We start from the raw sequence: 26,517 nt of genomic DNA on the forward strand, positions 1-26,517 counted from the left end.
AAGGCTGGCCCCAACAGCTGAAGATTTCTGCCGCCACAATCGGGTTGAGAGACCACTTGTGAGGACAGAGGATGCATCTGCTTAGTCTGTCCGCATTTTGGAGCTCCCTGGGATATGTGTTGCGATTAAAAAGAGGATGGAAGCTATTGCCCAATGCCAAATTTTCATTGCCTCATGACACAGGGGGTAGGATTTGGTCCCTCCCTGTTTGTTTATTTACCAGACGACCAACATATTGTTTGACTGGATAGCAATTGTTTCTGACAGAAGGAGCGAATGAAGTGCCTGCAACGCTAACAGCACCGCTCTTAACTCCAGGACATTGATATACAAGTTTGACCTCTAGGTTGGACCACATGCCTTGGACTGTCTTTCCCTGGAAGTGGCTCCCCCCCACCCTATCAGGGAAGTGTCCTTGGCCACCTTGGCGTTGGGTTGGGGGGTCTGGAAGGGGTGACACCAAAGATTTTTGTCTGTTCTCATCCACCAGAGGAGATCTTGCTTGCAGGAGTTGGTGATGAGGATCTGTGTGTTCAGGGGGTGGAGATTGGGCATTCACTGGGACAAAAGGAGCCATTGTAGTATTCTCATATGCAATCTTGCTAGGGGGGCAATTGGAATGTCTGCCGCCATAGATCCCATAGCCTGAAGAACTTCCCTTGCAGACACCTTCCCTCGACAGAGTATCACCTGTACTTGTAACCGTAATCTCAGAAGTCTGTGAGGAGGAACAGAGACTTGGCTGGTTTGAGTGTTGAATATCGCTCCTATAATACCAATTGTTGGGTGGGATGAAGGTTGGATGTTTCCCAGTGATTTGTGATGCCTAGGAACTCCGCCAGTGCTAGGGTCTAGCGGAGGGTCCTGACCAGTAGGCACTTGGTGGGGGTGGCGAGGAGTCGATCGTCTAGATACGGAAACACCTGGAATCCCTAAAGTCTCAGTTGAGCTGTCACCACTGCTAGGCATTTCGTGAACACTCTGGGAGCTGTCGAGAAACCGAATGGCAGGGCTCTGATTTGGTAATGATTGGCTCCTAGCCGGAAGCGAAGAAGACTCTTGGAGCGTTTGTCCATACTGATGGGGTAATACGCATCCTGGAGGTCTATCAAGCACATCCATACACCCTCCAGAAGAAATGGGAGAATGGACTGAATCGTGACCATGCGGAACTTGGTCTGAACTGTTGATTTGTTTAGCTGGCTGTGATATAAAATAGGCCTTCAGTCCCTGGTCTTTTTTGGCACCAAAAAGAATCTTGAGTAAAAACCGGATCCGCACTGGTCTGGGGGAACTTGTTGGATGACTCGTTTTTGACACAGCTTTCTTACTTCTGAAGTTGCCTCTTCCCTTTGACTGGGTGGAACATCAGGAAGGGATTTCAGAGGTCTTGGTTAAGAGATTAGGGGAATGTAATAACCTCTGGAAATTATTCTCTGCACCCACTGATAATTTGTAATAGAGCGCCAGGCAGCTTGATGCAGAGAGAAACGAGCCCCGACTGCTTCCAGAGGAAAGCAATCGGGCAGCTCTTCAGGAGCGCTGATCAGGTTGTCCGGAGAAAGAATCCCAGGAGCCCTGATTTCAGGGACCCCCTCTGCCCCAAAAAGGGCATCTTCCATTATTGGAACCCCCTCTGCCTCTGGGGGAGTCCTCGCCACGTGCACTATGGAAAGGGAGATTTTTTGTGCCACATCTGTCCACTCCTCTGGTTCCTAGAGAAAGAGTGCTGAGGCTTGGAAAAACGTAGGCCAATGGCAGATAAGGTTTTTCGATCCTGCTCACACCTGGCTAATGTGTCCTTTACTTTAGAACCAAACAAAGCGGACGGTTCGATTGAGGCATTTAAAAAGGAAGACATGAAGGAGTCCGCGAGGTCACAAATGCACATCCAGGCGTGACGTCTCATAACTACGCCTGCACCCGCAGCTCTAGCTGCCCCTTCGGTTGTGTGGGACAGCAACCTCATCGACAAGTTGGAGATCGACTCTAGGGTAGCAAGTTAGGAAGCAACTTTATCACATGTCCTGTTCGAAACTTGACCCGCGATGGTCCCAGAGAGTTCAGATACGAGATCTCTTTGGAGCCTCGTAAAATGTGCCAAGTAATTCAGAGACCTAACAGCAAAAGTCGCCTAAGCAAAAACTCACTTCCCTAACCTGTCCACCGCCTGGGACTCTCTGTTGGGTGGGTGGACAGCAGGACTTTCCTCTGCAAGGTCCTTTTTCGTGGCAGCCTCCACCACCATAGCGTCTACTGGTAAGCCTCTCGACCACTGAGGCTGTTCCTCTGGAGGGGACAGTATCTTGTCTGGTCTCCGGGGAATGGCCTCAACGGTAATAGGATTCTTCCATGCCCGCTGCACGATGAGCTTGACTAGATCATCGGCGGGGGGTGGGCACCCAAGAAGTAGAGGGCCGACAGCAGAAGGCCTGCAGGAATACGGATTCTTCTTAGGAAGGGTTGGAGGGCTTCCAGTCGCCCCTCTGCCTCAAAATTTCCAGGATGTCTCCAAAGGAGACATCATCAGGGGGTGACCGTGGGGACCCGTCCCCATCATCGTAATCCATATCTTCAGTAAGGGGTTCCTCTGGGGAAGCCACGTGTTTCCTCTTACACTTCCGTTTTCGAGGAGGCTCTTCAGTGGGAACATCTGAAGAGGACTCAGAAAGGAGGTTACCCTGTATAGGGGTTTCCTGAGGCTTGCACTCTCGGTGTCCTGGGGGGGTGGCCTGTGATAGCTGCAGCTCAGAATGAGCAGGGGGAAGGTCTGACGTAGGAGGAGCACTTCCCGAAGCAGGCACACTCTCCATCACCCAGAAGGCAGGCCCGCCTGAAGAGGATTGGGAACCCGGAACCGAGGAAGACAATCTTGGAACTGGGGTCACACCCCGCTCCGCACAGCCTGCTCACAGGGACAGAGCCTCAAGCAAAACTGGGGCAGGAGTCACCCCCTGAGCCGATGAAACAACCGGAACCATTCCCGGAGCAGAGGGTTCCACCCCCCCCAAGCATGAGATTGATGAAGGGATGGTTCCGAAAGAACCAAAACCCAAAGGGGCCTTGGAGCCTAAGAGAAGGTCACTGTCGGCGCCGAGGAGAGAATTCCTCCCGCAGACTTCGGAGCTATGGGCCTCGGAACCGAAGGGTCCAAGGGAGGAGAATAAGTGGGAGTCTCAGGGGCAATGGACCCAAAGCCTGAAGTGGGGTGGGTTTGAGGAAAATCTGTAATCCCCCTGGCTGTCAGCAGCTGATCAAACAGGTGCACCACATCCAATTCAGATAGGCTCCTGGTGGACCTAACCGACACTCCTGAGGGGGAGTCAGGTAGGTCCAAAAAGGGGCTAGCAAAAGGATTCAAGGCCGGGGAATACAGGGTCCGAGGTGAAGTAAAAGTCGGTACTGAGGATTCCAGTTTTGAGACAGGCAAAAGGGGAACTATCGGTGCCAGAAAAGGGCTCGGAGTCAAAGTGATAGCTGGGATGGAGGTCATTATCGGCTCCGATGGAGTCGTCGGTACCGATCTCGGAACTGAGATAGGGGATGATGGTGCAGAGCTAATGGCAGGCAATAAGGTAGGGTCCAAAACAACAGTCGGAACCATAGCAGTAGTCGGTGCTGAGGGCGGCGCCGATGAGGAAGTCATCACAATATCAGAAGGCACCAATGGAGCAGAGCTCGGAGCCGAGGTTATTGGAACCGAGGAGGCGATCTTGTGCCCCATGGAAGTTTTAAGAGCCTTGTGCTTATGAGGCTTGCCCTTCTCACCAGCCGGTGAAGAAAGGTCCGAATGAGGACATTTTTTGTGCGTAGTTGGAGGGGTTGAGATCTCAGATGCAAAAATAGCCTCAGAAAATGGAGAAGGAAGCAGGCCTTTCAGAATAAGTTTATTCTTTGTTTCATTCAGTGTCCGCTGACTGAAACTAACACAAATTTGACAGGGAGGTTTCACAGATAGGTGTGGAACCCCCACACAATAAACACATTTTTCATGTAGATCGCTGTTGGGGAGTTTACCATTGCAGGAAGAGCAATGCTTAAACCCCGAAATCCCTTTCTTTTCAGACATACCAAAAAAGCGAGTAACTAAACCAAAAAAGAGGTATTGAGAAGGAAAGAAAAGAGAAGAAAATATCAACAATGGTATTAAGAATATCACAAGGATAAGTAAGAGAGTTTACCAACAATGGTAAGAAAGAGAATACCTGTGGGAGGAGCTAGTTAAGAAAACGAGAAATACAGGGGTTTTGAGAGAAAAACTTACAAAATACTGCAAAAATTGAAAAATGCAATACTTAGCTGGAGAGCTTGGTGAAATGCTGCTATATGGCTGTGCGGCAAATGAGATCTGAGGTAACTGGGAGAAGGGCATTGTGGGTAGCAGCTTAGCTCAAGAGTTTTTGGTGTACACAAGCTTGGTATTAGGCCGACTCGGTTCCAAGGGCTCAGAACCAAACCCATCAGTGATGAACAGGAAGAAGATTAACAACTTCAGATCTGCAAATCTGGAAGGCTTAAGGACAATTTCACAGGCTGGTAGTAGTTCACTGTAGTTTGCAGAGTCATGTAAATCACCTCCAGGAATACAGCCTTAATGAGGCTGTCTGCCAGATAAAGGTAAATTTAGATGCCCTTTGTTCTGCAGAGGACAATTACTGGAGCCAGGCACTCTGTAAACATCCTGAAATTAATATACAAGTTAAATGGCAATAGTTGAATTGGTAGAGGGTATCCTCTTGTTCAGATTTTCAGAAATGCCTTAGGTCACTGGGTAAGCTCATGGAAAAGGGCTTGAATGGGAATGGTAAACAGTTCTGGGAATCAAGCCTGCTGTAAGGCTTCCTGGAGAAAGGAATCTCAGGAATCAGTACTGCAGCACTGAACTACAAGTATTATCCTTCTTGAGTGACCAACATTTTTAGCACTGCTGGTGTGATGTCATCAGTTTTAACTGAACAACTTTTTTTTTACATACATTAATGGCTATTTTTGCTGCCTAAAAGAACTGACAAAAGAGATGTTTTTTTGTTCTCAGTGAGTGAGTTGAAAAGTCAGTTAAGGTGTTTTAAATTTCAGAATACTACTACACTGATGATGACCACAGGAGGTAGAAGCCAGATTTCTTACAGGACTTGGTTTCGTGAAGTCTGCTAGGTGAGGACTAACTATAGCTACACACAGACACACACGCGCACGCATGTGTGTGTGTGTGTGTGTGTGTTACCAGTCAGCAAAAAACAACTCTGTCATTTCACATATGAATAATGGGCATGGGGATGACAACGAACCACCCAAAATTAGAAAAAAAAATTGCAGGGGGGAACCACAAACTCCCTGCTACTTATATATTCCCACTCCAACATCTCACAAGAGAAGGGAAAAGGCTAACTTACACTCCTGTTTAACTACAGCCACTTTCATAAATCAATGCCAGCATTCTGCAATCATATGAGTATTCAACTGCACATGCTGGCAACAATGTTGATATTGTAAATGTTCAGTGAACTTAAAGTAACCCATATGCACAAACATATATGCAATATTTATATACTACACACACACACACACATATATATATATATATATATATATATATATATATATATATATATATGGTTCCCATTCAGAAGCCTGAAACATCATAAGCCTGAAAATCAAAATCCTGAAACCAAAAGCCTGAAAATTCAGAATCCTGAAAACTCAAAATCCTGAAAGTCCAAAATCCTGAAAGACCAAAATCCTGAAACTCAAAATCCTGAAAACACAAATAATACTAATATGTCACTATAAAGACACTAATATCTACCAACTGACCCTGACCCTAACCCTAACCCTAAGGTCCGTCACTATCGCACACTCACCTGACCCGCGCCCTAAACCTAACTCACTTAAACCGCCCCTAACCCCAATATTTGTCACTATTGCATACATGCCTAACCTGCCTAACCCTAACTCACTTAAACCGCCCTAACCCTAAAATAAAACCAACCACACTTACCTGACCCCAACGCATGACCTAACACAACAGGGCTAACAATAGCAAAGCCACAATGACATCAGTATGTCTATTTTGTGTTTTCAGGATTTTGAGTTTCAGGATTTTGGTCTTTCAGGATTTTGGGCTTTCAGGATTTTGAGTTTTCAGGATTCTGGTTTCAGGATTTTGATTTTCAGGCTTATGATGTTTCAGGCTTCTGAATGGGAACCATATATATATATATATATATATATATATATATATATATATATATAAATATGTATGTGCACATACATACATGTAGTTACTCAGAAAAAAACAAAAAAACTTGTAGCACAAAGTCAGAGTTAGTAATAAATGCACTTTGTACTAGTACAAGGCTAAGTGAAATATGCTATGTACCAGTATAACACTAAACCAGCTACCACATCAAACAACTGCACATTAGGAGTCTGCATAGTGCGACAACATTATGTTATGAGATTAGTACATCAATGAAGAGATGCCAGCTAAGAGTAAAGTTAGGACCTGTGCAGGTAGCCGTAGTCATAGAAATAATTTGGTTTCCTGGATACCTATTACATAAACAGTGATCAACAATTATGTACAAGCAGTGTTAACAAATATGCCAAGCCTAGTGAAACTAAATAATGGTTCTCATCACGAGGCAAATAAATGTATATAGTAATCTACATATAATGTGTTTGGCACTGCAAATGACATTGTCTTTAAGCACAAATACATCTGAAGGGAATTACTGGACCGCCTAGAGCTCAGGACTGGAGTTGCCCATAACAGTCACAACTGCTGCACTGTGAATTAAAAACAGTTACTGTTGGAAACTGCATTACATGTACTACGTGTGAATATCACAGACAGACTATTCAGCCATATGTCTCTGAAACATGTAAAATAGTGATCACCTCCACAATTTGCAAGACTCAAGAGGAAAGATGGAATAGTTTATGTCAGTCAAATGACGCATTCTCAGTATGCAGGACAATTTATTATTCTTTGTGGTTTATTTTTCTTGTTAATTTGATCTATTCCCACAAATCTGTCCTTGATTACTTCCTTTATAATCTGAAAATGTTATGGGCAATCACATAAACAGATCACTAGAAATGTACAATCATTGTTTGTAGCTCGGTCAATACAGATATGTATTGGAAGTGTCAGTAAATCTGGTACTTTTCTATTAACGGGGTAGCAGTTGGAATGTCGCCGCATGAATTCTGCCAGGCATATGACGAAGTTGCATGACACAAATCTGCTACCAAACAAGATCATTAACATTTAAAGAACCAAACTATAAAAATAAATACATACATAAAACGCAACATACTATAAGGGAAACAGTATCCCATGACAGACTGCATAAAACCAAACAATTTATAAGAGAAAAACGTTTTTTTTTGCAGTTTCCAAAATAACCACTATAAATTCTTTCATATGTAATGAGTGATCAGAGAGATGGTCACTGAAGCAGTTGTTATTGTTCCACAAATAAAATATATTCCATATACAACATGTTCAAAGACCATCAACCATGGCAGAGCCATCTTGCTGTAATACAGGAACAACCACAAAAGTGGGCTGGATGAAGCACATGGAAAAAAAGGGGCAAACCTGTCAACTGTGTTCGACATCACACAACACTTTATTTTAAAAGCGATTAAAACAATGTTTGGATTTGAATGATAACCTGTTGTGTATCTTTTGTAATACTGATTCTAATGTATGGATAAATAGGTTATATTATGGGTAACGTCATTATAATAAGCAGTAAAGATAACAGAGAAAACGGTGCTTGATGTAGATAACAGTCGTGATGAATCACCATTGCGATGTAGCAAGTCACATCGCCCACTTTAGTTTATAGATAATACTGTGGTTTTGGACCTAGTCGCATACCTCTTAACTGTACAGATTTTCACAGAATGTTCAAATTTTTGACTTATATTTTTGCCCTGTTTCTCATCAAACTGGGTTTTTCTGGCAAATCATGGAGGATTAAAGTCAGAATATAAAGACAGATACTTCAGTTTCAGACTTCATAATCTTCTGAAAATTCATGCTAATGCAAAACCTGTTATTCTGCCAAGTTTGTAAAAGCAAAATATGAAGTATCCCTATTTTGGGGCCTTTGTCCCCCCATTTTTATGGCTTTGCTCTAGTTTCTTGCTCTAAGAGGTTGAGAGGCCTGTGCACATTTTGCCTGCTGCCCTGTTAATGGAAAAGTACTGTAAATCTTTCCCCGTTAACCTTTTCCAATACCATAAACTGAAAATTTTTGAATTCCACACATACCTGAGAATGCCTAGGCAACGCATTACTGTTATTCTCCTCCTTAATTGCCAAAATGTGTTCCCTAATTCTGCCCACTAACTTACATGTAGTTTTACATATAGAAAAACTTGCACGTTGATCATACTGCAGCATAAACCAGTCCTTCAGTCTGGCATGTAAACCTTTATTTCGCAATATAAAGATAATTATTGTGCTCAAAGTAAAAACTACTCATGGTCAGAATATATCTGCATTGCGAACACCCATTACATGCAAAACTTCCTACTTTCTTGTCTACCTCTGACTGCATTCTTACATTTGATGAACTTTCTAAAAATGGTTTCAAATTTCCAGTTCTTTTGTAAATTAACTTAGGTTTATCTCCTATAACCCTGGCAAGCTCTTGATTTCCTATTAAAATTTTTCAATTATCACTGATGATTTGTCTTATTTTTGTTCCTTCAATGCTTAAAGAAATAGGAAAAGAACAAATTAAATATTTGTTATCAATTGTCTATGACCTTTTTAGCACAGAAACCTGCTTTCAGTATCGAAGGAAATTTATCATGTCTTTGTTCTTTAACATTATTGGCAATGACATAATTTTTTCAGAAGGATATCCTCTTCCTTGAAATAACTTAACTACCTTACTCATTTCCTCTAAAAAAAAATCCCGGTATCACTTATCAGACGACTTAATCTGATGACTTCCCCATGAAAAACATTTAGTTTCATATAAGAAGGTTGAAATTGTCATAATAACCACGACCACAGGAACTGCCAAAATAACTACGAACTCTTTACCAAGACAGCAAACACGGATGGTAACTCTCACCACTTCCAGAGACCAAACTTGCACCAACGGACTTAAAAACAATCTTTTATTCACCAACAAAATATAAACCATGAACGCTTTAATAAAACTAGACTTCATCAGATAACACAATGCATCACTTCCAATACCCTCTTATAATCATACTAATTGATTAATTAGTCTTTCAATTACATCTAATTAATATCTAAAGCACCCCAATGTCTTTTATCCATGATAATGTTTTATCATTAAATAAAGTGCATATAAAGTGCATATAATATATATTGGAAAATCAATGTATATAAATACTAAATATATATAGAATGAATGCATGAAAAAATTTTTTGCAACCACTAGGAATAAATATGCTAATAATTATAAATATAAATATAAATAAGCACATTCTATAAATATATTTAAAAACTGTTTTTTAAATAAAAACATCCCTTAGTTCATCCAACAAATTAGGAACTACATAAATTATATATCAATGTGAAAGAGCATTATAAATTCATGAATATAAATAAATATTATTATAAACAGACTGGTAAAAATTCTTTCAAAATATTTTAAACATACAATTCATGTAACAAAAAGAATGTGATGGTGACCTCTGGTGGCCAAGCCAAGTATAAAGCATATATATTTTTCTCATAACTTGGCTGCTCTCAATTTTAACAAAGGTAATATAGAGATGCTATCGTTTAAACCAGGCCACTTATCTGCATTTAATGCCACTTGCCACCATAGCTCTCTATATTCTATCCTGGTCTCCCAGGGGCCCCCTCTAATATCTATTGGAATATGTTCAACTATTAGAAATTTGAATTTATATTCTTTGCAAAGTTTACTATGTTTATATAGGGCATTACTCTCTTTCTTTACTGAAATCTCATAAACATCTGTTTATAATAATAATATTTATTTACATCATGAATTTATAATGTTCTTCCACATTGATATATAATCTATGTAGTTCCTAATTTGTTGGATGAACAAAGGGATGGTTTTATTTTTAAAAAACAGTTTTTAATGTTTTTAATATATTTATAGAATGTGTTTATTTATATTTATATTTATAACTATTAGCATATTTATTTTTTCATGCATTCATTCTATATATATTTAGTATTTATATACATTGATTTTCCAATATATATTATATGCACTTTATATGCACTTTATTTAATGATAAAACATTATCATGGATTAGATATTAATTAGATGTAATTGAAAGACTAATTAATCAATTAGTATGATTATAAGAGGGTATTGAAGTGATGCATTGTGTTATCTGATGAAGTCTATGTGTGACTCATGGTTTATATTTTGTTGGTGAATAAAAGATTGTTTTTAAGTCCGTTGGTGCAAGTTTGGTCTCTGGAAGTGGTGAGAGTTACCATCCGTGTTTGCTGTCTTGGTAAAGAGTTCGTAGTTATTTTGGCAGAGTTTATTTCGGGAGCGTGATGGATGGCTCTTCCACTACTGAGACGCGAGGCTCTGAGGACGTGGGGAGTACGCGGAAGCTGATTGGTCAGCTTACCGAACTCATTAATATCTTAACTCCTCTCAGTTCAGCCCTTTTGGAGAAAAATAATGGTTCGCAAGGTCAAGGTGTGCACCGGTGTCGTCCGAACGGTGTTAATGGAGGTGAACGTGAGCAGGGAGAGCTTATGGGTCTGAGGAACAGGATTGGCGACCCTGGAATAACTAATACGTTTCATCCTTCAAACACGCCTTGTTTGTTCGGGGAGGACTTGGTAGTATCACAAGAAAGAGACGCTGGAAGTAACGGCAATGGCGATAACGCCAATTCCACAGGTACTGTGAACCATTTGGGGGCTAACAATGTAACCATGGATAGTCTTGAATGGTTACGCTCCAAACCTTGTATTGATTTTGTTGGACTTAATAATAATGTTACCAATGTTGTGAACGGGACATACAAACAAAAGTTAAACAATCTTAACAGTCTTATGTATAAATTCAGAGCGCTTGTCATTGAGAACGAGTATCTCAATGAATGTATTGTGAAGGAAATTGTGCCTAAAGGCCTAAGGGTCTTTAAATTTCCAAATAATGTCATGGTTGGTTCAAATTACCACAAAGAATTGATTAGTGTTTTTAACAAATGTGGTCTGGATATGCTCAAGTTAATTGTTAAAGAAAATGTAAGAATTTTAGATGTCATGCATAGAGACATTGAATTGTTGGATCAATGCATCCGTAGGGATTTAATGTTCGGTGTATATGAAGAGAAATGTAAATATCTTAATATTAGAAAAAATGTTGAACAGAGGTGTAATGACCTCATTCAGAGAAAAATTAAGAAATTGGAAAGAGATATACATGAATACAATACCCATAACAGTTATCCCAAACCTCAGGGGTCTTATAAAAGTTATGGTAATGCATTTGTAGACACTAATAATGAGATAGAGGAGGTGGGGGCTATGGGATATAATGAATATAATGAACATGATGAAAATTATGGAGAGAATGATAAGGAATATGATGAAGCTTTTCCTCCTTTACGAAGGTCTGAACGTTTAATTAAGAAACAGGGACCACAGAACGTGAATTTTCAGTGGAGGGGAGGCAGAAGGGGGAGGGGGAAATATTATTGAGCCCTGACCCGGATCTCCCGATAAATGATGAGGTTAGATCCTCTATTCAGATTTGCAACACTAGGGACAATTTTAGTATTTACAATTTTAGTAGTGTAATAATAGAAAAAGAACATTTTTCATTATTTTCTAAGGGCTTGAAGTTTATACCTAATAATAATGGAGATATGACCAAAAGCCTGTTAGATATAAAACTTTTTTTAAGAAAGGTGAATTTTAAGGTGATGTGGCCAAGTTCGAACAATATAAGGAATGGGGGAGATGGTGAGGTCTTAAAGAAAAAAAGTATATATAACCCACCGTTACACCCACAGATAAAAAATTTGGAAAAAGTGGTTGAAAAAGAAGTAAGAGAAAAGTGTAATTCAATAAAGTCTGGAGACAATTTGACAAAAAAAGAGAGGGATTTATTGTATGAGATCAGAAATAATAAAGAAATAAGAATAATGAAGCCCGACAAAGGTGGGGGTATCATCTTTATGGACTGTATCCTCTATGATAGTAAAATGTATACCCACTTATGGGATGGGAATAGATACAGGACAGTGTCTAGAAATGAAATTAATATAGCCTATCATAAAATAGATACGGCCTTACATGATATGGAACAAGAAGGTTTGATAAGTCATGTTAGTTATGGGTTTTTAAAAGTGGATAAACCAAAGGTACCAGTTATCTTTGGGATACCAAAGATCCACAAAAACCCTATGGACCCACCACTGAGACCCATAGTGTCAGCCGAAGGCTCGAAAACAGAGACCCTAGCCAAATATGTGGATAAAAAGTTAAAACCTATATGGATGGAAAGACCTAACATCTTAAAAGATTCATGGGCATTATTAAATGATTTAAATAATTGTGAATGGCAAGACAATGTCCTGTTTTTAACCATCGACATAGTGGATTTATTTTCCTCTATAGGAAGGAAAGAATATGCTGGAGGAAATAGTGTTTGATTATAGACACTTGGGTCAGAATGACAAGTTAGCATGTTTGTGGCTTATGGATTTGGTCTTAAACAATAATTTCATCTACTTCAAAGGTGAATTCTTCCAGCAGATCCAAGGGGTAGCTATGGGGGCAGCTTGTGCCCCTACTTATGCTAACCTCATCCTAGCATTCTGGGAAGAAAAATACGTCCTGAACTCCATTTATAACAAATGTTGGACAATGTATAGGAGATTTTTGGACGATATAGTTATTATTTGGAATGCTGGAAGGGATCAGTTAGATGACTTTATGGAATATCTTAAATCCACCACTAATTTTTTACAATTTACATATCATGTGTCAGAACATAGTTTAATATATTTAGACATTGAGTTTTATAAAGGGGAAGGAAAATTTGAATCTAAAGTATATAGGAAACCGACATATTGTAATTCCTACCTGCATTACACTAGTGCGCATCCGAAACATTGCAAGAAAAGCATTGTTAAAGGACAATTTGTAAGGGGTAGCCGTATGACAAGTTCAGAACAGGATTTTAAAAGTGAATGTGATTTATTGGAAAAAATGTTTTGGGAAAGAGGCTACCCCGAAGACTTTGTTGAGAAAATAAAAATAGAGGTAATAGAAGGAAGGAAGGACAGGTTTCAGCCTATATACAAAGGGTTTGAAGGTGGGGTTATGAACAAACCCACTTCTGACATTAGTCAAAATAGTAATAAAAATGATATTGATTTGTATCCCCAAACACTTGTGTTAGAATATAATAACATAAACAGTGGTATAAGCAAAATATTTTTTAAAGAATGGGATAAATTTGTAACTTTATCAGATATAGAAAACATATCAAGTATTTCTAGAAAAATAATTTACAGAAATTCAAGGAATATGGGAAACATTTTGGAAGGAAAAAAGAGTAAGGTTACTAACAATAAAAATAATAAAAAGGGTACATATAAGTGCGGACACTGTGCCCAATGTAGTTATATATCCAATGAGGATGGATACTATATTCAAAGTAGAAACAAAATGGTATATAGTACAGGATATTTTAATTGTGAAACCAGGGGCATAGTTTACCTTGCTTATTGTGAGAAATGTGGCTCTTTCTATATTGGTAAATCAGAAAGAGCCCTAAAAACGGATTTATGAACATGTTTATGAGATTTCAGTAAAGAAAGAGAGTAATGCCCTATATAAACATAGTAAACTTTGCAAAGAATATAAATTCAAATTTCTAATAGTTGAACATATTCCAATAGATATTAGAGGGGGCCCCTGGGAGACCAGGATAGAATATAGAGAGCTATGGTGGCAAGTGGCATTAAATGCAGATAAGTGGCCTGGTTTAAACGATAGCATCTCTATATTACCTTTGTTAAAATTGAGAGCAGCCAAGTTATGAGAAAAATATATATGCTTTATACTTGGCTTGGCCACCAGAGGTCACCATCACATTCTTTTTGTTACATGAATTGTATGTTTAAAATATTTTGAAAGAATTTTTACCAGTCTGTTTATAATAATATTTATTTACATCATGAATTTATAATGTTCTTCCACATTGATATATAATCTATGTAGTTCCTAATTTGTTGGATGAACAAAGGGATGGTTTTATTTTTAAAAAACAGTTTTTAATGTTTTTAATATATTTATAGAATGTGTTTATTTATATTTATATTTATAACTATTAGCATATTTATTCCTAGTGGTTGCATAATGTGTTTTTTATTTTTAAAAAATTTTTTCATGCATTCATTCTATATATATTTAGTATTTATATACATTGATTTTCCAATATATATTATATGCACTTTATATGCACTTTATTTAATGATAAAACATTATCATGGATAAAAGACATTGGGGTGCTTTAGATATTAATTAGATGTAATTGAAAGACTAATTAATCAATTAGTATGATTATAAGAGGGTATTGGAAGTGATGCATTGTGTTATCTGATGAAGTCTATGTGTGAGTTTTATTAAAGCGTTCATGGTTTATATTTTGTTGGTGAATAAAAGATTGTTTTAAGTCCGTTGGTGCAAGTTTGGTCTCTGGAAGTGGTGAGAGTTACCATCCGTGTTTGCTGTCTTGGTAAAGAGTTTGAAATTGTCATAATGCAAATAACTGTTGGTAAACGTACTCTTCCTAAAAATGTTACTGGAAAACTTTTTCTCTTGAATATTTAAGCTAATTATTACATCCAAAAAATGGACTGACTTTCCCATATCGCTCGGTACAAAATTAAGCCATCTCACATTATCACTGACTTGTTGCAAACATTCATGTACTGTTACTATATCACTTGTCCAGATGAAAAACAAATAATCTATGTATCTTCTGTAGAAGCATAGATAGTTGAAAAGTGGAATCTTAGCCAGAAACTCCTGTTCCCACCAATATAGGACTAAATTTGTAAACATGGGAGCTACTTGGGCTCCCATGTCTACCCCACTTTTTGTTGAAATACATTACTATTAAACATGAAAAAAAAGTTTTTCAACACTATGTCTGTCTCCCATGCCTGGAATAGGCTACCCCTTCACATATGCAACATCACAAGTACCACTAAATTCAAATCTGAAGTTAAAAACTACCTCCTGAACACCAAAACCTGTTCTTGCCATACTCCCCCATGAACTCAAGCACCTCTTCCTTCCACAACTTCTACCAAATCTATGTTTTTCAACCTGTCAAAGTCTTAAACAATATCCTCTAAAGTCCAATTTAACAATAAACGGGGATATCGGAGTAAAATAACTCAGTTAAAATAACTGTTAAACTTGACTATGCACACACTTTTAACTCATTCGGTACCTCTAATTTAATGATTAACAGCTGAACTGAGAATTAGGCGCAAAACTATACTAAGTTGTTATTACATTATTCTGTAAATACTAGATCTCATGACTGAACATGATACCTGAACTAAGCTGTTAAACTTTATTTTGTATGTACTTGGTTTCACTGTACATTTTACTGTATACTTATCACAATTTTTCTTTTTTTTTTCTCTATCCCTACAAACAATGTTAAATTCTAATATATTTTATTGTAAGTTTTGTATCTCTGGAGCTTTTCTCCTCGGGTCTCCACTGAAAATGGGCAAATGGCTCAGCTGGACTAACCCAGTTAACACATGGCAAACAAACAAATCAATAAATGTCCAACAACTGAGAAATATGGATATGTCATGTCCCCATTCTCTACAATACTTGCTCAAAAATAACCTAACAAATTCTATACCCTCTACTTGATTGATAGAGGTGTATACAGAGCTAATGTCTATAGTACACAGCATAGTTTCATTATCAGTGAAAAAATAATTTTTAAGTTCATCCAAAAACATCCATGAGTCTTTTAAGTAACAATTACTGGTCTGTACTATGGGGTTTAACACAATTTAAATATGTAGAAATTTTAAATGTTTTATTAAAAGGTGCAGACAGGATAGGCCTGAAAGGGGGTTGCTCTAAATTCTTATGTAATTTGGGAATCCCAAATAAGTAACCTAATTGTGGCTCTTCAACCATAAGGAACTCAAACGGGTCTAATGTAATATATCCTTGGTGCAACAAGTCAAACAAAAAAGCATTTACCTTCTGCAGTTAACAACACTTAACTGCACGGCTGATTACACAGTGTTTCTATGGATTTCTTAATCTCCAGTTGTCAACATAGTCTTACATTCTAAACTGTAGAACACAACACAATAAACTTCACTTTTTCCTTTTTACTTAAAAATGCCTACACACTAATACAGAATCACTAAGTTTTTCTGAAGGGTTCAGAAATTACAAACACATGCTTAATAACAGAATGATGAGAAATAATGTCCTGTCCACTTTTGGGCAGGAACTGGTGATCAAGTTTTTAATTACAAGCCTGGTTATCTTTGGAGAGAACTGGAGGGTTTTGTTAACTAGTCTGAAAAAACAGGCGACTGACAATACAGAAGATCCACTGAAGATACTCTTCAAAGAAATAAATGTTATGATTAACTGTTGCTGAAAAACTCTCATTTTTCAAAACATGCTTAATCCTACTCAAGGTCATGGTGGGAATTGGAGCCTGTCCCATCAGGCAAAGGTTTTATAGATAAAAACTAATCCTGACTGGGATGCAAACCTATCACAGGAATGGTAAATGTGCACACATACACTCACATACAAAGTGCATATGCCTAGGGATAATTTAAAGAACTGCCAATTTAACCATGAAATGCCTTCAATAAAGTTTGTCAAACTCAAGAAACACACAGTATGAAGGGTTCAGTATTGAGAACACTAAATAAAAAGTTTAACATAAAAGCCAGTAAACATCAATGCCAATGTTAATGTAAGCCTCTAAAACAGTGGTGCACAACGTCCGGCCCCAGGGCCAAATCCGGCCCTTGGCACAACACCATCCGGCCTCCAGAGAGTAACCAAAAATGTTTAAAAAAGTGAAAAAATGCTCTATGCCTTACTCCATTCACACAAACTTTCCAGCACGTGCTTACTTACTTAATTGAATCCAGTTGCACACACCTCTAATTTTAGCTGCAGAAGTAACTATTCTTTGTTGTTTATAACTTATAGTCTGTAAACAGTAGTAACTTTCTGCAAGAGTTTGTAATAAGTCATGGCTGCAAGTCAGAATAAGGTTAAATGCAAAGTTGATGTAGAAAACAGGCAATTTCATAACTGCTGTCAAGTAAAAATGACAGTCACCTGTACCTATTTTTAACTCATAACGACTTACTATGTTTTGAGGTGGCCCGCAGATGCTTTAAGAATTCGTGCAGTGGCCCTCCCCACAAAAAGGCTGTGCACCACTGCTCTAAAAACATTACTGTCTATGCTAATTTAAAGCATCAGCAAGTATGTGAGATGTGGAAGGAAACCAAAACTCTTCTTGTAAACCCATTCAAACACATGCTGTGAAACAACAAAATTAATTAGTGCACCATTCTGCCTTCCTAGACTGTAAATCGAAAATGCTCAGGAGTAGAATTGAGGCTACCACATGCCAACTTACAGAAATCTCAAGGATGGTAACAGTTACTACTATCTGCAGAGTTTGTCGGCTTCTGAATCAAATATAATGGGCAAATATGAACTTCAAGAATAAAAAATGACGACCATCCATCCACCTCAGGAGGAGATATGAACCTATCACTGAAGAAATCCAAAATAGTTACTATATGCAGAACAAAGATTTTACAGGATAAAGACAAAGCACAGCTTTATGGAACCATGCAAAAGCACAGCAGAATACTTTTTAACTTCATTCGTGTAAATTGTTAACTGACATCTAGTGTCTCTCTTACTCTCACACAAACACAGTTAAGAAAATTGCTCCAGTAATACTCACTGAGTATCATCGTATGGAGTCCTACAGATACAGTACAATTCTTCACTGCTGCCTTCCTGTGCTCGTTTACAATCATTACAGATGTAAACATCCATCTTCTTTGCTTCCTTTTCTGTGATACCAACACAGTCTCCATGATACCAGTTCGTACACAGATCACAGCCAATATAAAATCTATTGCATTAACAAAAAAGAAGAAATAGCATATGTTACACTCAGTAAGGTCATTCTATACTGTAAAATATCAACACCAATGTCATAAATCTTTCAAATGCTGTGATACTTTCTACTTAAAAGATCACCAGTGAAGAGTTTCAAATATTCCTCAATCCTCTTAGTTACTCTCTGAAGAACCCTGATCCTTCCTCTACTTCAGTTCTCCCTTCATAACTACCCCTTACTGCTGGCAGCAACTTACGAACATGACTGAAAATGGTTCGAAGAGTCTGTGTGACTAAGCAAAAGAGACTTTTATCATCTCCTCTGGCAGCAGCAAATTCTGAACCTTCACAAATGTATTGGTGGGGAGACCAAAGTTTTGAGGTTTGCTGTTATTTACAAATGTATGTATAACATAGTATTTGGCAGCAGTAAACTATTCTTACTGCTCTGAAAACACTATTATTTTCCAAGACAGTTGGTACACACCAAAATTACATAACATTTCAATTAAAACAGTAAAATGCTTCAGAATGAAAAAAAAATATTTATGCACCAAAACAAACATTACTGAATAAATACAAATGCACATTTTAAGTACAGGATTTTTCCCCACACATATATCTACCATCACTGAATATGGGGTGGAGTTTAAAGGGGCATCAAATCTGTCTTACTAGTAATGACATCAGTAAGTTGTTATTTATTTTTTTTAAGTAAACTTGTTATACCACAATACACACCCTTAAGATTTAAGTTTTGGTAAAAGGAATGTGCGAAGACTTTTTGTCTTCATCTCTCATTTTCCCTGTCCTTCACCCTCTCAAACTGCAATCTGTATTTTTCATCCTTTAGTAAAGCAGACTGCTGATCCTTCCTCCTCCTGATAAACTCTTCTACAGTCTTCTGTTCTCCTGTGATGATCACTGCTACAATATGTTTTATACAAAGACACAGGCAAAAACAAAGGTAATGATCTCAGCAATACCATGCAGAACAACTGTGGCAAAACCTGTCATACTTCATGACTGTATATGTAGCTTATAGTGCTTGAAAAATGTATAAATGGTCATCCAGGTAGGCGCCTCACAAATATTCCTAGATGAAACAATCTTAAAGAAGGCTAAAATACGAGATGATCAAACAGAGCAAGTTTCCACATGCCTTTCTAATTTCTCAGTTAAGGTGATCACAACAAAGTAATGAAACCATCTAGGCATTTTGAAGAGGTCTGCTTACATGCTGATCTGCCCTGCTTTCCAGACAAAATGTCTTCTTATCACAGTGGTGAGACCCAAAACTATGGGTCCCACATATTTGAAAAAGATACTTCAGAAATACAAATAAAGGTTCTAAAGTAGATAATATCTGGTTAATGTACTAGTACATCATACAAAGACCTTCTCCATTTTGCCAGATAGTACTTCCTGGTGATGGGTCTTCCAGTCTAATGCAGAATGTGCACCATCAAAATGGAGAGGCATTCTCAAAGGGGGTCAAGACTGACAAAAAAGGCAAAGTGTTGACTTGAAAGCTTTGATTTTTGGTACTACGAACCCACTTACTGTGTTGGAAGCATTAAAAAAGCAGTCTTTGGTATGCTGGCAGGATATCCCATCAGATAACAACAGTGATCATGGAAGAACATCAATATGTACCTCTCTGCTTGCTGATGTACCATATCAAAGTTGTGGTGTCTGACATCACATTCAGGATTCTTGGCTCCCAAGCAAAACTGAAATCTGCACACAGTCTGTCTCATCTGGTGTCCAGTACTACTCCATGAAGATACTTGGAGAGGGTGGTGTCAAGCTGGACTTTTTAACACTCAAGGAAAATACTCAGGTTGGTTAAATATTGGATGGTATACTGCTAGGAGATATGGAGCTCCTCCAGCAAAGAGGGTGTAAAAGGCGGTCAGCCAGACAATGGCACATAAGGATCCCTTATGTTCTGATGTGCGGATAAGTATTTGGTGAACACCCTGAGAGAAGCAGAAAGCCCATAGGACAAAGAATTGAAATGGCAATGATCCATTTCTCTAAAAGTGAGCGAAACTCTTTCTGCTCCTCAAGGCAGTATGAAATGAAATTCATATTCAGGTTTATTACTAGTATATCTTGAATCAGCATGGGAAGGTGGGCTTAACAGATTAACATTTTGAACATTTTACTCACAGTAATTTGTTTAATTTTAAGTCGTCTCAAACTAGTCTTCAGGGCCTGTAACTTTTGGGCCACAAAGTTTCATGAACAGAAACCTCTGTCTTGTTCTGCTAGAGGAGCACTTTTTGTGACCCCATGTATAATAACTGCTGAAAAAAAACAGTAGTGCTAAGTTGATGATCTGGTGAAATCCTCAGCAAGGGTAGGAAGGCCTTGATTTCTCCCTTGTAGCCCAAGGGAATGAATTTCCTTACAAAAAGAGCTGTACTTAAGTTGAACCAATTGTCTTTGAAATGAGACAGACTTTCTCACAGATGGGAAAGAAAGGGTGAGGTGACACAGTTACATCTAAGTAGATCCCTCCTGATTGGAAGAGGATCTGTTACTTCCCCTACTACAACTATTATACTATTGGCTCTGATCTCTATTGCTGCTCCACAGTCTTCTTAAAGAGCCCTTCTTGCTTGAACTTCTCTGTCTTGGGAATGTCTACAAATTAAAAGGACAATGCTTGGTAGGATACTTCCTGCTGCATTTAAAAACTGCCTGTAGACAAAAAGTTGTTTTGGTAAGCAGCAAGATCTCTTTTAAGTTTACCTTGCTTCCGATTAATAACGGAAGTGCTGTGCCTACCTACTTTCGCAGAAATGCAATGATATAATGTTGAAAAAAAGAAAACACATCAGATGTCCTAAACTTTGACATCGAGCATCTCCATTTTAGATCTTAATTTGTCCAGTTCAACTCTGTACTGTTGAACAAGCAAATGCATAAAAGTCAGCCCAGTATTGTTAAAAAGTTCTACTAGCTGCTTGCACAAAAAGTCACCTTGTTATATGCAATTAGGGAATTTGTAAAACTGCAAACCAAGAGGAACACATCCCAAAGTAATGTTTTCCTCCAAATAGAATATTTCTAACTGCAATGAAACCGTGTTCATGGCCAGTTTTCAAGCAGAAAAACATAATTCTTACAACTATTAATACTGTCAGTAGAACAGTCAGCATTTTGTGCACTTACTTGTACCGGAAATAAAGTTCTCGTTCCACCATGAAAAGGATTGCTGACTTGTCCAAAAATATTAGTAGTATTACTTACAAAAAGACAGTGAACATCAAGACAATTTTGAAGAGGTACAAGTACTGCACTTATTCATGTGGTCAGTGTCGACAGTGTAGATTTATTATGTGTTCATCTTCTATTAAGTTCAATACATCACTAGGACATTTGGGTCCAAGGATCACTACACATGTGACACCAAAAATGTAGTGTACACAGCTGTTTGTAATTCATGTGCAAATTTTTACGTAGACAAAACTATTAGATCATTAAATAATAAGAGGATTTATGAGCACACACTATTCACAAGGAAAAAAGATGTTCCCAGTGCATTGACCAGACATTCAATGATTTGTGCTGATTTTAAGAAATTTAAATTTTTTTGTCATGGAGCAGGTTGACGCAAGTTTGTTCAATGGTGATTACGAAACTATTTTAGAATGTCGGGAAAGTCTTTGGCAAATTTTATTAGTGGCAGATCAGTTTCCAGGTCTCAACAAAATGGTTAATATTAAGTGCTTTTTACAAGGACAAAGATTATGATATATCAGAATATCTGAGACCTATTTATATGTTTTTTATATTATTATTTGGTTACATGCACTAATGTGATTTTCATGTATTTCTTTGTTTATAACAATTCAGGGTTATATATTTCTTTAAAATTAACTCATTTTTTATTGGAGTTGTTACATCATGTGACTTTTGAATTTTATATTTAATTTGTTTGTGAATGGATGTATTCATTTCTGATGAAGTTCAGCTGGATTAAATTTGAACGAACACGCTAGTTTGGTGTCTGGTTGCTTTTTGCTGCAGTGCCTACAGTTGGATTTTGACTTTCTTCGTTGGTTTGGTAATTTTACAAATAAGGCATTGCATTATTTCAGCTTAAAGCACTGCAAATGTGTGCACATTTAAGAAGCCACATTAGGCTAAGCTTTAAACATATCTGTTGCATTTCCAATGAAAGCAGTCTCATAACTGGAACTACGAACCTTTTTTATGCTCTATATATGATGTACATTTTACATGCTGCAAGAGTTACAGCAACCACTGCTTCTTTATGAAAACATACTTGCTTTAGCACAGTACTAATACTCAACAGTATGCATACAGGTACAGCACACCATACTGACTTATCTATTTTTAAAGTTCATTATTTGTTGAGCACACAGTACTTCTGCACTAGGAATAAACAGGTTCATTTTTGATTAAAATGAAAGCAAAAAGCAAAAAAAAAAACAATAACCTTTTCATTTTAAAACTAGGAAATATTACATGTGCTAATTTAAATCTATTTTCTGTTTATTAAAGAACAATAAACCACCACATTACTTACTTTGATTCATCATATGGTGTCTTGCATATACAGTAAAGCTTTGTGTCTTTCTTGGATTCTTTTGAGGTAGTTGTAATCATTTTCTTTTTCTTGGATTTGGAGGTTGGGGACTCCTTCTCATCCTCCCGTTTTCTTTTAAAAGCAGCTGATGTTACCGTTTGTACTGTGGGCACTGCTGTAGCAGGAGGTGACTGTGCTGCTACAGCAATTGCTGCGGCTGTAGCTGCTGCCGCCTCTGCTGCAGCGGCTGCTGCCTGCTCTTTTTCTTTTTCACGTTCTTTTTCTTTCTCTTTTTCCCTCTTTATTCTGTCTAGGTCTTTCCACAAGTCATCCTAAAATTAATCAAAAATAACAAATGCAACAATATGAAAGCAGTTTTAAAAAAGTAGTTATACAGGGATCAAAGATCACCTACACCCGATTCTTTCAAGGAATGACTAGATGACTGAAAAAAAAAAAAACAAGATGTGGAGCAACTATTACGATTAAACTCTGCATACCATTCTACTATTCACCAATCACATTTTTACATGCATGCCAAGTATGCCAGGTATTCTGTGAATGTAAACTGCATTACCTCCACCTACACAGTCTGCAAGTTTGTAAAACAAGATTAAGGCCATGAGAAGGTAATGAGCTTCAACTTAAAGTCCTGGATTTGAGCCCCTCAGTTTCCATTTGCCTGCTGTATTATTTTAAGCAAGTTACTTGACCAGGGATATGCTCCCACACTGCATATGAAAAGAGGCAGTTATGCCTATTGGGTTTACTGGATTAACAGCTAAGCTAAATAAATAAAATGTAGAGACTATAGGTGGGCTATGAGATTACTGGCTACATATAGAGAGTTCTTATATAAGTTGGGTGAAATAACTGCATCTCTTTGACAACAAAAAAGTCATAACATCCTATTGGAATGTTTATGGTGGGTATCTATACATTCATAAAGCAGGACACACTTTGGATTCTTCCAGTTCTAGTCCTTACAAAATATTTGGGAATTGTAGGAAAATACTTTCTAATTAACGTCATGAAAACTTAAAAGCCAGGACTTTTTTCCCTTGGGACTGTTACTACTTAGCTGGGATCTCTAAGGTAAAGAAAATTGTTCCATACAGAACATTCACTTACAAAATGCAAGCTATGAAACAGTATGGATATGTTCTTGTCCTCTGCAGATTAGCAGACGTAACACTGGTGTAAAAACAAAGCAACACATCTTTTCATGCAAGACAATGAATGACAATATGATGTTTTACTACCTCCTGCAATATGAAATTCTCTTCAACACAACATTTTAGACAGGATGGATGTAATGAATCTCCACCACCCTATACTATGAGAATAAATCTGGTTCTAATTTAAGAGGATCAATCTATTCTTAATCAGCCAAGATGAATATAATTACTTCAAAATACAGTTAAGTGGGTAAAAGAGCTTGTCATCAGGGATTTTTGTAGGATAGATCCTTGGAGTCATGGTGCCTAAATGCAAATACTCTTCCTTTACAGCCCCAGATTTGCATTCCCTTTAATTTTGGCTCTTCAAATTTTCACATATGGTGGTGAACTCTTGAACACAAATCTTCCTAAAAAGCTCTCAACACTAATCACTACATTTTCAGAAAACACCTAGGAGAGTGGAACTCACTGCTAGAAAAGCAGGGTCTACAATACAGCTAAGACGAAAAAGTTCACACATTTGGTTACAATACTCAGATACATTTTTAAGGTCTTAAATCATAGCATTCATCAGAAGTGGATGCGTCTCAAGTGAATTAACCATGTACCATGTCGGTATAACCTCCTCCAGAAAGCTGATGGAGTATTCAGAAAGAAGTCTGCTCTCCCACAGAAGTGAAATAAAAGTTTTTCATTAAAATATGTGTACTTAGATCCATAGTATACACCAATGTTTCCACTGGAGTAGTAGCAAAGAAAAAATAAAGTTGCATGAAAAACTAAGAACTCAGCATAACAGTACACTGTTTAATATTCTTTGTATTTGCAGCTATTTCTCCATTTTTGGCATTCATTCCATCCGTCTTCTACTGACTCAAATATAATTAATGACTGGTTTGTTGAACATGATGGCACACTGATCAACAAGATGATTTAAGCTCTCCCAGTGTGAAAACAGAAACTGGGAAAAAGGGCAAGTGAAACTCTCAGTGTGGGTAAAATCTTGTCGTAGGTTAGTAATTACACTGCCTGGATGCCAGCAAAGAATCATAGAAAAAATCAGAGAGAAAATTAAAAAAGAAAACTCTGTCTGGGAAGAATCTTGCAGCTACACAGCAAAAAGCAGTTCAAGTTTCACTATGAGATGCCTTTCAGTAATTTAGAGGAAAAAGCAATCCAATGCGGTAAGAGGTGTTTAAAATTAATGAAACACTAAATGAATATATACATAGCTCAAATAACTAAATGCTGAAAAAAAAAAACAGGAGCAGCTTTAACTAGCTATTCAGGTGACTTGATAAAACTATAAAAATAAGAGAATGAAAAAAAAACAAAAACAAACTGGCTGAGCACAAGGCTTCCCAAGAAGAGCTGTTTTCATAAAATAGTAGAGGTAGAAGACAGGGCATGCAGAGAAAACCTGTGATTTTCTGCAGTAATAGAGAAAGTGAAAAGAACAGATTACATTAATTTCATGAAAGTATAAATAAGCAGATGGACTGGTATTTCAAAGTAGGATTTGTTAAAGGGCACACTGTGTATAAATACCTGGCCATGAGAAAGCAGCCAATACCTACAGTAGTAAAAATGTAATCATTCCAGCAGAAAAAAGTAGCTCCTAACAATATAGCAGAAAGGAACAGTCTTAACAATTGGAGACAGCAGAGTGTTTGTGGAAAAAGTACAGTTGTGTAAGAACTTACCTTAACAACAGATGTCTTACTGATCACTTTTGAAGCATTCCAAGTTACTGGGTTATCTTGCCACATAACCTGGACACCCAGCCGAGTTATCAAAGCCAAAACCCTCCATGCCGTACATCCGACACATGACGTAAGCCTGCAGACATAAGGTTACATAAATGGATGTATGACCATAAAACCCCCAAGCCAAGAAGCCTGCAGACACCAGAGTATAGTAGAGTAATTGGTCAGCTAGGATGGGAGAAGGCAGAACATGGCTCCACCTCAGTCCATGAAAAGAGGTAAACAAAGACAGAAAGGAGAAAGGCATGGTGGGAAAGAATACTGCAAAAGATATCACTAGAACATCTACTCTCATGGTAAGCTCTTGTGCAACTGTACTATGTCCTTCCTTAGATGTCTGATGCAGTACTCCAAACTTTTGGGTGATTCTCAAAGCTTAAGTAGTGTAAAGGGTGGATGGATGAGGCATAGGACAGCTGTCAAGCAACCCAGTGAGAACTGATCTGGTGAAGGCAGATCTGGATTTAGAATAAGCACCGGCCTTGTAATTTTTGGTAAAAGTATGCACCAAAAACTAAGTAGCTGCTTCTTGGATAGCTGTCAAGTCTACCCTTTGTAAAAGATTCCATATGAGGCCACTGCTCAGAAAGAATACACTTTCACAAGTGAAGGTAAAGATTTAGCATGGTGAGTGTACAGGAGATGGATTTAGAACTAAAGTTAGCAAAAGTTTGATTTGAAACAGGGCTACCTAGTTTGGTTTCTTGGAAAGAAACAAACAGCAAGTCAGTGGATAGACTTTGTCTTGTCCAGGTAAAGTCAGATCTGTCTATGCACATCCAGTGAGTGCAGGATACTCTCTCCCTTATTCTGTGGAACATGAAAAAA

The 26,517-nt window shown here is 37.8% G+C and overlaps 1 protein-coding gene across 2 annotated transcripts in view; it reads right to left on the reverse strand.

Annotated features, from left to right (window-relative positions):
- The window catches only part of BPTF (bromodomain PHD finger transcription factor), a 3,500,764-nt gene that overhangs the window by 92,857 nt on the left and 3,381,390 nt on the right, over window positions 1-26,517 (reverse strand). For both annotated transcript variants that reach the window (XM_044085088.1, XM_044085087.1), the window contains 2 exons: window positions 22,743-23,074; window positions 18,018-18,191 (listed from right to left, as the gene is read on the reverse strand). In XM_044085088.1, coding sequence (XP_043941023.1) covers window positions 18,018-18,191; window positions 22,743-23,074 — 506 coding nt within the window. The remainder of the gene's footprint in view (window positions 1-18,017; window positions 18,192-22,742; window positions 23,075-26,517) is intronic.

The sequence above is a fragment of the Protopterus annectens genome, chromosome 10.part0 (assembly GCF_019279795.1).
Source record: "Protopterus annectens isolate FY-2018-M chromosome 10.part0, PAN1.0, whole genome shotgun sequence".
NCBI classification, from domain to species: Eukaryota; Metazoa; Chordata; order Ceratodontiformes; family Protopteridae; genus Protopterus; species Protopterus annectens.